Genomic DNA, 14,774 nt, shown 5'->3' with positions numbered 1-14,774 from the left:
TAAACAACCATGGAGACATCACACACCCCTGCCGCAAACCTACATTCACTGAGAACCAATCACTTTCCTCTCTTCCTACACGTACACATGCCTTACATCCTCGATAAGAATATAGGTGTAGGAGGTAAATTGTTAGAAGCAGTGAAAAGCCTTTATTGAGGATGTAAGGCATGTGTACGTGTAGGAAGAGAGGAAAGTGATTGGTTCTCAGGGGTGCGTAATGTCTCCAAGTGAAGGCTGAGTATACAATAAAAAGATGCTTTTTTCAATTTCAGAAGATCCACCACACAGGTATTGGTAGGTATTTGATTATAAGGCTACCACTGTTAAGGTGTTAAACAAGGAAAGAAAAACACTGAAAGGAGGGACTGCTGTTTTTAACTGGGCTTGTCAACAAATAGCCCTGTGATTGCATTCTTCTACAACAGACCCAGATGCAAAAAACATTAAAACATTAAAGGAAAAAATACTCTTCATATTTCATACAGAGAAAAGCACTCTAATGAACAAATTAACAATGAAAACCTATCAGCTCACACAAGAGCAAAAACAAAAATGTTTTAGAGGTCCAACAAATTAAAGAAAAAATTTATAACGGGGGGTTTCCTACCCCCCCTTTTTTCTCCACTCCCATAACCACGCAAATGTGGACTGCATGGTTGGAGAGCATAGAATGAGCTTTTGGTAGTAAATGGTAGGCAGCCAACGACCAAGGAGGTACATTACCTGCACTACGTGCCTGGATACCGGGAGGGTTATTGATGGCTGCTTAGCGAACCAGTACTTCAGTGGTTGACACATTTGGCACATTTGAAACTACAACACACTTCCCAGTCATGTATGTGACACTTTTTTTATGTGTGTTCTGGACACTGTTAACCTCAACAACACTAAAACACAGATCCAACGTTGGATATCACAGGACCATTCATGCCGTAGACGACCGCTTTTGAGAATACACTGAATACACATCGTGACTGTCTTAATGCTCTCCAATCACAGACAAACACAAATCACAACACTCTTTGACCTGTTGTCCTGCCCAGTGGAGATGGCCAGCTCCCTTGTACTGTCGAGGCTGCAAAAAGGTTACTAGGGCAGGAAAGCAGAGTGAAAGTAAAGTAACTATACTATTAAAGTGAAAATTCATAAAACCTCACTTGCAAGTATACTGAATCACTTTTTATTTTTCACTATAGCACCATCTTTAAGCAGTACTAACAACCAAGCTAAATCAACAATACAAAGCAAGCAAGCAAAATCCCAGGTAGCTTCTTGGGTGTAACTCCTGCTCTCCAGTAGATGATACATAACATAAAAAGTTAAAAATACAATGCTGTACTTCATCTTACATGCTCTATGTAGTGCAATATTAACTTTCTGTATTCATACATACTTGCACTTACTAATATACTGTATAGTTACATCAAAAGTAGCTGCCAGCCAACACAGTTGCTATCAGTTATATTCTTTGAGCTATTTAGTCACAAATGAATAAAAAATAGTTAATCTTATTAAGCTAAAATCACAGCCTAGTATTACAGTTTCAAATTGTGATAATTCTTCCTTTTGCAAAGTTTACTACATGTAAAATCCAGAAGAACTGGATAAATCAATCATTACTACAAACCAACAACACTTTCTGTTAACTGCATGCAGTTTATTTTCCAACTAAATGACTAATGCATGACCTTTCCATTAACTGCATGCTGTTTATATTATAAAAAATGACTATTGCATGACCTAAGAGGTCAAGAACAATCAATGACTTTGTATCAACAGTATTCAATATGGCTACTTCTTTGTAAAAAGGTTCTGTAGAATTGAAAACCATAGGTACACCACTGAATTTCTGGCAACTGATGGTTCGGCACCTTCTTTAAGTCTGGACAAAATTACGTGAGGGAACATGAAATTACCGCGGCCACCAGACTAGTTCACTGGGTGGCCGCAGATGGTGTTGTGTGTGGGGCACACTTATCTATATTCTTTACACTGCACTTGTTGATGGTGATACTGCAATTTTGTGAGATTCTTAGGTTATTTTGCTTAAATTTAACCCTAGCTATGGCTTCTAAGACATATGAGTGTGTCAGTTGCGGTGTCATAAGTAAACGCCAGTCCACATCAATCCAAGGTAGAACTGTTGAAAAAATGGACTGTGGTGTTTCAGTACATAAACTGTGACATCTACAGTATTGGTTCATCAACAGTTTATGATATAAAGAAGCAAAGGAAGAACTATTTTATGCGGGCAGCGATTTCAAGAAGCAAATGATGATTAGAAAAACTATGAAAGATGGTAAGAGGACTGAGCACGATCAAGTAATGATGGAATGGTTTCGACAGCATCAGAGTGATGGAGAGGACTTGCCAGGTAGCATGATAATGGACCAGGCTAAGTTGTTCCATAAAGAACTTAATTACAACATGAGCATGGCTATAGTGAAGGATGGCTTCAAAGATTCAAAGCATGGTATGGAATTTCCATGAATAAAGTGTGTGGAGGAAAGCGGTCTGCAAACCACGAAGGGGCTTCCGGGTATGTGGACGAATTTGCGAAACTCGTAGCTGACAAGCACCTCAGTCATGAGCAGGTGTATAATGCAGACAAATACTTTTGGGACATGGTATACTTTAGACACATGGGCGATGTATAATTAGTGGGTTAGAGGTGTGTTGATGAATTATCATTACGTGACCACGGTTGTTCCGGCAAAATGGTTATTCTGGCAAGGCTTTGGAACCAAGAGTGCCGGAAAATTGGTGGTGTACCTGTACTATACTACCCTCTTGATTGGGAACTTGAGGGACCTTTTCAGAGTTTTGAGACCTAATAACCAGAGTTTCACTAATAGATATCACACATTAGAACATTTGTAAATCACAGAATTATTATGTCTGTAATGTAATAAACACTGACATGGATATGCAAAACTCATCAAAATGAAGACATCTGGCAGAATCTCTTTGAGACACAAGGAAAACCATAAGAAAAAAAAACTAGTTTTCCACTTGACTGTCGTATGGCTGACACTGTCTTAATGGCAAAAAAGTCTCAATGATATCATTACTGCTCATATTTACCTCCACACTTAATCAATATCAATCAATAAGTCATGGCACTATAAATCACTGAGGTGAGTGGTGGCTCATTTCTCTCCAAGGCCAAAGGAAAACAGAAGTGAATGCAGGATTAACTAGAGTGGCAAGTTCATTTGCCTTTCTAATTGCCACTGCTTTGATGCTGTCCTTACTTCTTTCCAGCTGAGTTCACTTGCACCTGTCAAAACATCAAGGTGTTTGTACTTCAGTAACAGTAGTGATGTTCAGAGGATGGGTGATTTGAAGGTGGCAATGAGAAGTGGATGCTTGTGTGAGATGGCTTCCATAGTAACAGGTGGATAGAGGTTGCTGATACACTGGCTTGTGTGCCTGATGTCTTGCTGGGATGCAGGGTGGCACCTAGTACATCACAGGATTGCACTTTGGTAGGATCTAAATTGATTATGGGCTTAAAGGCAGGTTCTGGGTGTCCTAGGTGACACATACTCATTGCTTGGTGCTCAGGGTGGGATAAATCATTTTTTTTTGTATTCGACAAAGCTCCCTGCAGCACCAACGTATGTTAATCATGGTTCTGCTGAAGCCAGTGCTATGTTTGGATGGTATTTCAGTGGAAATTATTAAAAAAAAAAGGGGGAGTGACTATTGTTGAGTGGTTGGTAAGGTTATTTAATGTATGTATGACTCATGTTAAGGTGCCTGAGGATTGGCGGAATGCTTGCATAGTGCCATTGTACAAAGGCAAAGGAGATAAAGGGGATAAAAGTGAGTGCTCATATTACAGAGGATTAAGTTTGTTGAGTATTCCTGGGAAATCATATGGGAGGGTAGTGATTGAGAGGGTGAAGGCATGTACAGAGCTTCAGATTGGAGAAGAGCAGTGTGGTTTCAGAAGTGGTAGAGGATGTGTGGACCAGGTGTTTGCCTTGAAAAATGTAAGTGAGAAATACTTAGAAAAGTAAATGGATTTGTATGTAGCATTTATGGATCTGGAGAAAGCATATGATAGAGTTGATAGAGATGCCCTGTGGAAGGTATTTAAGAATACATGGTGAGGGAGGTAAGTTGTTAGAATCAGTGAAAAGTTTCTTATCGAGGATGTAAGGCATGTGTACGTTTAGGAAGAGAGGAAAGTGATTGGTTGTCAGTGAATGTTGGTTTGCGGCAGGGGTGCGTGATGTCTCCATGGTTGTTTAATTTGTTTATGGATGGGGTTGTTAGGGAGGTGAATGCAAGAGTTTAGGAAAGAGGGGCAAGTATGCAGTCTGTTGTGGATGAGAGCTCCCTTTCCACATCCAGGCCCCACAGAACTTTCCATGGTTTACCCCAGACGCTTCACATGCCCTGGTTCAATCCATTGACAGCACGTCGACCCCAGTATACCACATCGTTCCAATTCACTCTATTCCTTGCATGCCTTTCACCCTTCTGCATGTTCAGGCCCCGATCACTCAAAATCTTTTTCACTCCATCTTTCCACTTCCAATTTGGTCTCCCACTTCTCGTTCCGTAAACCTCTGACACATGTATCCTCTTTGTCAATCTTTCCTCACTCATTCTCTCCATGTGACCAAGCCATTTCAAAACACCGTCCTCTGCTCTCTCAACCACACCTTTTTTTATTACCACACATCTCTCTTACCTTCTTTACTTACTCGATCAAACCACACCACAAATTGTCCTCAAACATCTCATTTCCAGCATATCCACCCTCCTCCACACAACTCTATCTATAGCCCACGCCTTACAACCATATATCATTGTTGGAGCCACTATTCCTTCAAACATACCCATTTTTGCTTTCCAAGATAACGTTCTCGAATTCCACACATTTTTCAACGTTCCCAGAATTTTCGCCCCCTCCCCCACCCTATGATTCACTTCCGCTTCCATGGTTTCTTGCGCTTCCGAATCCACTCCCAGATATCTAAGATACTTCACTTCCTCCAGTTTTTCTCCATTCAAACTTACCTCCCAATTGACTTGTCCGTCAACCCTACTGTACCTAATAACCTTGCTCTTATTCACATTTACTCTTAACTTTCTTCTTTCACACACTTTACCAGACTCAGTCACCAGCTTCTGCAGTTTCTCACCTGAATCAGCCACCAGCGCTGTATCATCAGCGAATAACAACTGACTCACTTCCCAAGCTCTGTCATCCACAACAGACTGCATACTTACCCCTCTTCCAAAACTCTTTGAATTCGCCTCCCTAACAACCCTATCCATAAACAAATTAAACAACCATGGAGACATCACTCACCCCTGCCGCAAACCAACATTTACTGAGAACCAACACTTTCCTCTCTTCGTACACGTACACATACCTTACATCCTCGATAAAAACTTTTCACTGCTTCTAACAATGTACCTCCCACACCATATATTCTTAATACCTTCCACAAAGCATCTCTATCATCTCTTATCATATGAGTTTTGCAGATCCATAAATGCTACGTACAAATCCATTTGCTTTTCTAAGTATTTCTTACATACATTCTTCAAAGCAATCCCCTAATCCACACATCCTTTACTACTTCTGAAACCACACTGCTCTTCCCCAATCTGATGCTCCTTACATGCCTTCACCCTCTCAATCAATACCCTCCCATATAATATCCCAGGAATACTCAACAAACTTATACCTCTGTAATTTGAGCACTCACTTGTATCCCCTTTGCCTTTGTACAATGGCACTATGCAAGCATTCTGCTAATCCTCAGGCACCTCACCATGAGTCATACATACATTTAAAAATCTTACCAACCATTTAGCATTACGCTCACCCCCTTTTTTAATATTTTCCACTGCAGTACCATCCAAACCCTCTGCCTTGCCGGCTTTCATCTTTCACAAAGCTTTTACCACCTCTTCTCTGTTTACCAAATCATTCTCCCTAACCCTCTCACTTTGCACACCACCTCGACCAAAACACCCTATATCTGCCACTCTATCATAAAACACTTTCAACAAACCTTCAAAATACTCACTCCATCTCCTTCTCACATCACCACTACTTGTTATCAACTCCCCTTTATCCCCCATTACTGATGTTCCCATTTGCTCCCTTGTCTTATGCACTTTGTTTACCTCCTTCCAAAACATCTTTTTATTCTCCCTAAAATATAATGATATTCTCTCACCCCAACTCTCATTTGCCCTCTTTTTCACCTCTTGCACCTTTCTCTTGACCTCCTGCCTCCTTCTTTTATACATCTCCTAGTCTCTTAGTTATTATATATATATAATGAGCATAGCCGAAAAGAAACAATGGTGAGCACAACACGCAAGCCATAGTTTTTGTGAAAACCTTGTTGTAGATACTTTTCAGTAGGTTCTTCCCTTCCTTTCTCCTTTTTTGATGTGCTCATGCACATGTGTGCACACAGCCACTTACTCACACTTTCTTTAAGGGTGATAGAAGAGGGGAATAAGAGATGGAATAGGGGAAAGGATAGTTTGATATGGAATAGAAGAATAAAGAATGCATGGTATAAGTTCTTTGATGCGTGTGACTTATTGTAGGTTCTCTTAATCCGTCTTCCCTCATCATCTCCAGATATGAAACCATTTCAGTGCACCTTGTCATCTCTCCATCAGACTGCTTACTACCACACTCATCACACACACTGTTGTGCCTTACATGGTCAGCCCACTTCACACCATATGTAATTATCATACATCACACTTATAACATATCTACTTTATTCCTTTCCCTTGTGTCTTTTGTATCCATCCATTCAACACTGGTAGGACAAGAATACCTGAAAACATGCCCATCTTTAACCAAGTAAGCATTGACCTTTCCTTTTATTTACTTTGTAACCCTTACTTGGCAATTTTATCAATTGATGTGCTCTTAGAGAATGGCAACCCACATTAGTTGATATGTTAGCTTTTCCTCTCTCAGCTGTCTTACTGAACCAGTATTAACTTATAATAGAGGTCTCTTCCATTGTCAAGAAGGCAAGAGAAAATTTTTGTCTTCCTCAGTATCCCTACAACTATCATTATGATTGCAGTCACCTATAGTTTGTGCACACACCGTGATTTTATATGAAATATGAAGAGTGTTGAGTAACATAATTGACGAGGAGGAATTTATCAGTTTGTGATGAAAATGAAGAATAACTTAAATGTAAAGGACAGGTAACGAATGAATTGATGGGACTGCATAAGGTGGAGGAAGTCCTGCACAAGTGTCCCCACAGACCTCACGCTTGTGAAGAAATCACATTAATGCACCACATTCTCTTTATCGATAGGATGATGGAGGACTTTGGTAGCAGACGATACGTAAATAAGTAGAATATTTAAGAGAAACAACACCTCCATTGTCATTCCCATATGATCTACCATTTGCTTCCCTCATTTATTTATTTACTGTAGTATGAAGTGTAATATTTCCTAATATATTTATTTTGTTCATCACCGATGCTGTGCCCCTGTATGACATGGTGTGAAATTAAGCTCATGATAAAGAAATAGATACTTTCATACCCTCTCCACTTTTTCTGGCAAGTTTCCTTCATTTGATCTTTAATGTGAAAGGCATAGTATTTCTTAGTATATGTATGATATTTACTACTAGTGCTGTACCTGCATATGATATGAAAGTACAATATGAAAACAGATTTTATAACTTCATCTCCTATTGAGAACTGTCATATTTTCCACCTACACCCTCCTCTCTCCCTCACTCAGCAGTGTATCTCGCCAAACAAAGGTAGTAATGAAACTTGGTCTGCATTTTCTGTTACATGTGAATACTATTCTCCCTCAGTAATGGAATTTATGAACCTTGTCCACCATATAAGTATTAATGTATCCAAGACTTAAGCCTATGCTTATGCCTCACTTCAGCCCCTATGGTTCTATCGACCACCATATCCACTCTTAGGTACCTAAAGCACTTCAATACCTTCAGATCCTCCCTAGTCAAACTTACTCATAAACCATCCAATCTCATCCCTCTGCTTCACCCTATTCCTTTACTTTTGTTCAAATTTACTCTCAGGTTCCTCCATTTACACACACTCCCAAGCTCCTAGACCTACAAACTCCCACCAAAGTGCCATAGTTGGCATTTCATGGGGGATGAGGTGTGAGCATACCCAGATTGAGATGATGAAAATATAATTGTAATCTGAAGAACCTAAGGGGGGCTGAAATAATGCATTAATATGTTATAGGTTCAGAGGTGATAAAAAGAGATTGAGTATATTTGAAAATTGGTTGTGGCAATCTGGTGAGTATATTGGAAAATTGGTTGTGGCAATCTGGAACTTGTGTTCGATGTTTACCCCCTTGACACCTTCCCCCATCCAGATGTGTAGAAAACAATTCTTTTATATTCTTTAGCAAGAGGTTCGCAAAAATTTTAATGAATTAAGTCCCCACAATCGCTTTTGTCACTTGAATACACAATGGGCATATAATCATCGCCTTCTGACCACACGAACACAGTAGAACTTTAGTTTAATCCTGCTCATAATCCTGCTTGTTCAGTATGAGGCCTAATTTCCTCTGTCGCAAATGTGCCCTCACTCTCACTAACGTAGATTTCTACTCGCTATCCTCTTCAGATGAATTAGGATAGGATTTTCTTCCTCATTCCTATGAGTCAAGAACACTCCTTAGTGTTGAGGCCATAAGAATGCATATATTGATGGCGGGGCTGGGTTGTACTTTAGGAGATGGATGCATTGCACAGGAGGAAATGCACCAAGTACTGTGGACAAATCCCAAACCTGGTGAATCCAAAAAGAAGGCTCATGTATAATCATAATAGTCACTAGAGGGATACTGAGGCCACTAAGTTACTTCATTGACTTATCCTGTGTTTCCGTTGCCATTTGTGACTTGCCTATAGTCAACAGGGCGTGTGGAATTTAACTTGTGGGAAATAGAATGTGTAGATTGATGCCATAACATCCTGCCATGTAAGCATAGATTGATGCTGGTAGCACCAAAATGGGTAAATGTTTGTTCCAGAACATGACAGTGGGAAAAATGAGAAGGGCCCAAGTTGAGTCCATGAGGATCATCTCAGAAGTGATCCATTGTGTGTGGTGTCAAATGATATCCCTTGTATGAAGAGTTTTGGCAAGTGAATATGAAGAGAGCAACAGGTCCTTGCAGGAGGTCAGATAGTTGAAGAGTACATCATGCATAGTTGGAAATGGGGGAAAATATATGAAACTTTATGGAAAGTTGTAAAATGGTAGAGAAATTTTGAGCCTGATGGCAGTGAAGTTAAGAGACTTAAGATCCATATGGTGTTTGTAGAGATTATAGGTTTGTTGGTAAAGGGGAAGGCAGCCATAGACAGAATCAGAAAGATGATGATTAGGTGAAGAAGTAGATGGATTATGTTGAACACATGGGAGGTTGGAGCTGAGGCTGTGAGCATTGCACTGGAACCCAGAGAGCATTTCAGCCTTCCTCGACCAGTGGTGCCATTCCGGTTTAGCACTAGAGGGACTTTTGTTGTGCCTTCATGTATTTGAAGTTAGAAAAGAAAATTTGGAGATTCTGTATAAAAAAACGTGAGTTATATTTGTTTTGTGTGAGATGGAGAGAGAGAGAGAGAGAGTGCATTATTGTGGAATGAGTTGAAGCAACCTTCATATGGATGAGGCAGAAAGAAAAAAACGGGTACCTCAGTGAGGAACTTGTCAGCCACCAAACTGCTAGTTCACAGCACTGCCATCACAAAGCATTCCATTTACCAGCCAGTAGGACTTGCATGTTCTGTGGCTGCCTTCCTCCTTCTGCCTGTTAGTTAGATATTTAATTAGATTTGTTTAGTTAGATATTTGATCGAATTTGTTTGTCACATATATCGCTACATTAATGTTCAATTTTATTGTTTTCCAGGTATAACCGTTTGACTGCTGTTCCACGATCACTAAGCAAGTGTATTAATCTGGATGAATTTAATGTTGAGGGTAACCAAATTTCCCAGCTTCCGGAAGGCTTGCTTAGTTCTTTGTCTAATCTTTCGTCCCTCACGCTATCACGAAATGCCTTCAACTCCTACCCTGTTGGAGGACCATCCCAGTTCACCAACGTTCATGCCATCAACCTGGAGCACAATCTTGTTGACAAGATACCTTATGGCATCTTCTCCAGAGCCAAGTACCTCACCAAGCTCAACATGAATTATAATGTGCTCACCTCACTCCCTCTTGGTATGTAGGAGCTCAATTTGTCTTTTGGATATTTGCAGTATTGCAAGTTATAGTGAATGCTATTGACAAAAAGAAGTGTATGTTGTGTTAGATGGATTAGAAAGTGACATGGAAAGGAGTTTTGGATTTTTTTTATATCCTCATGGTGTGTATAGAAGACTGGTAAGTGCATAATGGTGGACAAGGAAGTATGATGAGTGTGGTAATGTGAATGAAAGACTGATAAGTGCTTGATAATGTTCACAGAGGGATGACAAGTATTTAATGATTTGCATGAAAGACTGATCACTATTGGATGATGTGCATGGAAGACTGATGAATATTTGATGATGTGCATAGAATACTGATGAATGATTGATGTGCCTTGGGCATGAGTGGTGAATCACTTGTTTCCTAATGGTAGATTTTAGTAAGAAATTACAGTATGTCTTGAGTATGGGAGAGTGTGGAAGGAGAAAGTCATGAGTAGATATGGATAAAAGCAGGTAATTAATTTAAGCAGAGAAGAGAAGCAGGTTTTTTGGTGTGTGATTGTGAATGGAGAGACTTGGAGGAAGTGAAGTGTTTTAGATACCTATGAGTGGATATGGCATTGAGTGAAACCATGGGAGCTGAAGTCAACTGCATTATGGGTGAGGGAGCAAAGTATTGTCCTGTCAGTAGTGTATAGATGCTAGATTTTGACTTGAATTTAGACAGAAATGTAAAGAAGAGGGTGGATGTGTTGGAAATGTAGGTGGTGTGAGGAAGGTTGATTGAATAAAGAATGGTAAGGGAAGAGAGAGGTGTAGTAGTAAAAGAAATATGTTTAAGAGAGCTGAAGAGAGCATGATGATGTTTGGACAATGGGAGAGGATGACCAAGAGGGTATACATATCACAAATGGAGGGAACAAGAAAAAAGGGGCAACCAAGAAGGGGGTGGAAGGATTGAGTGAAAGGTGTCTTGAATGTTTAGGGCCTAAACATGGAGGAGGGCATGAGGCATATAAAGAGTAGAGCAAATAGGAGCAATTGGTATACAGGGAATGACATGCTGTCATCAGACTGACCTATGGTATATTAAGCAGCTGGGAAACCACAGAAAGGTGTGTGAGGCATTGTTGTAGGTAGGTGACTGGTTTAGATGCATTATATGCAACAGGAGTGAGTGAAAGAGTCCATTTCTTTGTCTGTTCCTGGCACTACCTAGCAAACATGAAAAAATGGAAGACGTTTATATGGAAATTCTAACGTGATTGCTAAGAGATGTTTGTGTATCATGCTGTTGGAAGGGATATATTATACTACTGACAGCACTACAGCCTAAATATTTAATCATTTGACAAGCTCACCACAAATATGAATAATGTGTTACTATGGTAATATATGGCGTATATATCTTTGGGAAGTCAAGAAAGTATGAACTTGTACAAATGTATATAGGTATTTATTTATATATTTATTATACTTAGTCGCTGTCTCCCACATTATAAATTTGTACAAATGTATATAGCATCAGATTGGGGAAGAGCAGTGTGGTTTCAGAAGTGGTACAGGATGTGCGGATCAGGTGTTTGCTTTGAAGAATGTATGTGAGAAGTACTTAAAAAAGCAAGTGGATTTGTATGTAGCATTTATGGATCTGGAGAAGGCATATGGTAGAGTTGATAGAGATGCTTTGTGGAAGGTATTAAAAATATATGGTGTGGGAGGAAAGTTAGAAGCAGTGAAAAGTTTTTATCAAGGATGTAAGGCATGTGTACGTGTAGGAAGAGAGGAAAGTAATTGATTTTCAGTGAGTTGGATTGTGGCAGGGGTGTATGATGTCTCCATGGTTGTTTAATTTGTTTATGGATGGGGTTGTTAAGGAGGTGAATGCAAGAGTTTTGGAGAGAGGGACAAGTATGCAGTCTGTTGTGGATGAGAGAGCTTAGGAAGTGAGTTAGTTGTTGTTCGCTGATGATACAGCGCTGGTGGCTGATTCATGTGAGAAACTGCAGAACCTGGTGACTGAGTTTGGTAAAGTGTGTGAAAGAAGAAAGCTGAGAGTAGATGTGAATAAGAGCAAGGTTATTAGGTACAGTAGGGTTGAGGGACAAGTCAATTGGGAGGTAAGTTTGAAAGGAGAAAAACTGGAAGAAGTGAAGTGTTTTAGATATCTGGGAGTGGATTTAGCAGGGATGGAACCATGGAAGCGGAAGTGAGTCATAGGGTGGGAGAGGGGGGCAAAAGTTCTGGGAGTGTTGAAAAATGTGTGGAAGCTGAGAACATTATCTCGGAAAGCAAAAATGGGTATGTTTGAAGAAATAGTGGTTTCAACAATGCTATATGGTTGCAAGATGTGGGCTATAGATAGAGTTGTGCGGAGGAGGGTGGATGTGTTGGAAATGAGATGTTTGAGGACAGTATGTGGTGTTAGGTGGTTTGAGTAAGTAATGAAAGCTTAAGAGAGATGTGTGGTAATAAAAAGAGTGTGTTTTGAAATGGTTTGGTCACATGGAGAGAATGAGCGAGAAAAGATTGACAAAGAGGATATATGTGTCAGAGGTGGAGGGAACAAGAAGTGGGAGACCAAATTTGAGATGGAAAGATGGCGTGAAAAAGATTTTGAGCAATCAGGGCCTGAACATGCAGGAGGATGAAAGGCGTGCAAGGAATAGAGTGAATTGGAATAATGTGTTATACAGGGGTCGATGTGCTGTCAATGGATTGAACCAGGGCATGTGAAGCATCTGGGGTAAACCATGGAAAGTTTTGTGGGGTCTGGATGTGGAAAGGGAGCTGTGGTTTTGGTGCATTATATATGACAGCTAGAGACTGAGTGTGAACGAATGTGGCCTTTGTGTCTTCTCTTAGCTCTACCTCATGCACATGTGGTGGAGGGGGTTGTCATTTCATGTGTGAAGGGGTAGCGAGGGGAATGAATAAAGGCAGCAAGTATGAATTATGTACATGTGTATATATGTATTTTGTTTGTGAATGTATATGTTGAAATGTATAGGTATGTATATGTGCATGTGTGGATGTGTATGTATATACATGTGTATGTGGTTGGGTTGGGCTATTCTTTCTTCTGTTTTCTTGCACTGCCTCACTAACGCAGGAGACAGCGACAAAATATGATAAATATGAATAATAATGTATATATTTATTATACTTAGTTGTTGTGGTTTTGGTACATTATGCATGACAGATAGAGACTGAGTGTGAATGAATGTGGCCTTTGTTGTCTTTTCCTAGCCTTACCTCGCGCACATGCTGGGGGAGGGGCTTGTCATTTCATGTGTGGCAGGGTGGCGACAGGAATGAATAAGGGCAGTAAATATGAATTATGTACATGTGTATATATCTATATGTCTGTGTATGTATATGTATGTATATGTTGAAATGTGAGTAATGTGGCAGTTGAGGGAATAATTGGTGTACATGGGGTGTTCAATGTTGTAAATGGAAATGGTGAAGAGCTTGTAGATGTATGTGCTGAAAAAGGACTGGTGATTGGGAATACTTGGTTTAAAAAGAGAGATATACATAAGTATACGTCTGTAAGTAGGAGAGATGGACAGAGAGCGTTATTGGATTACATGCTAATTGATAGGTGCACGGAAGAGAGACTTTTGGATGTTAATGTGCTGAGAGGTGCAACTGGAGGGATGTCTGATCATTATCTTGTGGAGGCGAAGGTGAAGATTTGTAGAGATTTTCAGAAAAGAAGAGAGAATATTGGGGTGAAGAGCGTGGTGAGAGTAAGTGAGCTTGGGAAGGAGACTTGTGTGAGGAAGTACCAGGAGAGACTGAGTACAGAATGGAGAAAGGTAAGAACAAAGGACATAAGGGGAGTGGGGGAGGAATGGGATGTATTTAGGGATGGTTTGATGGTTTGCGTAAAAGATGCTTGTGGCATGAGAAGCGTGGGAGGTGGGCAGATTAGAAAGGGTAGTGAGAGGTGGGATGAAGAAGTAAGATTATTAGTGAAAGAGAAGAGAGAGGCATTTGGACGATTTTTGCAGGGAAATAATGCAAGTGACTGGGAGATGTATAAAAGAAAGAGGCAGAAGGTTAAGGGAAAGGTGCAAGAGGTGAAAAAGAGAGCAAATGAGAGTTGGGGTGAGAGAGTATCATTAAATTTTAGGGAGAATAAAAAGATGTTTTGGAAGGAGGTAAATAAAGTGCATAAGACAAGGGAATCAATGGGAACTTCAGTGAAGGGGGCCATTGGGGAGGTGGTAATAAGTAGTGGTGATTTGAGGAGATGGAGTGAGTATTTTGAAGGTTTGTTGAATGTGTTTGATGATAGAGTGGCAGATATAGGATGTTTTGGTCGAGGTGGTGTGCAAAGTGAGAGGGTTAGGAAGAATGATTTGGTAAACAGAGAAGAGGTAGTAAAAGCTTTGCAGAAGATGAAAGCCAGCAAGGCAGCGGGTTTGGATGGTATTGCTGTGGAATTTATTAAAAAAGGGGATGACTGTATTGTTGACTGGTTAGTAAGGTTATTTAATGTATGTATGACTCATGGTGAGGTGCCAGAGGA

At 40.1% G+C, this 14,774-nt stretch overlaps 1 protein-coding gene across 3 annotated transcripts in view; it reads left to right on the top strand.

Moving 5' to 3' along the window:
• Sur-8 (leucine-rich repeat protein shoc-2) overlaps positions 1 to 14,774 on the top strand; it is a 203,127-nt gene that overhangs the window by 133,957 nt on the left and 54,396 nt on the right. For all 3 annotated transcript variants that reach the window (XM_071693535.1, XM_071693536.1, XM_071693538.1), the window contains one exon: positions 9,949 to 10,262. In XM_071693535.1, the coding sequence (XP_071549636.1) occupies positions 9,949 to 10,262 (314 nt within the window). The remainder of the gene's footprint in view (positions 1 to 9,948; positions 10,263 to 14,774) is intronic.

The sequence above is a fragment of the Panulirus ornatus genome, chromosome 55, assembly GCF_036320965.1.
Source record: "Panulirus ornatus isolate Po-2019 chromosome 55, ASM3632096v1, whole genome shotgun sequence".
Lineage (NCBI taxonomy): Eukaryota > Metazoa > Arthropoda > Malacostraca > Decapoda > Palinuridae > Panulirus > Panulirus ornatus.
This window is presented reverse-complemented; position numbering and strand designations above follow the sequence as displayed.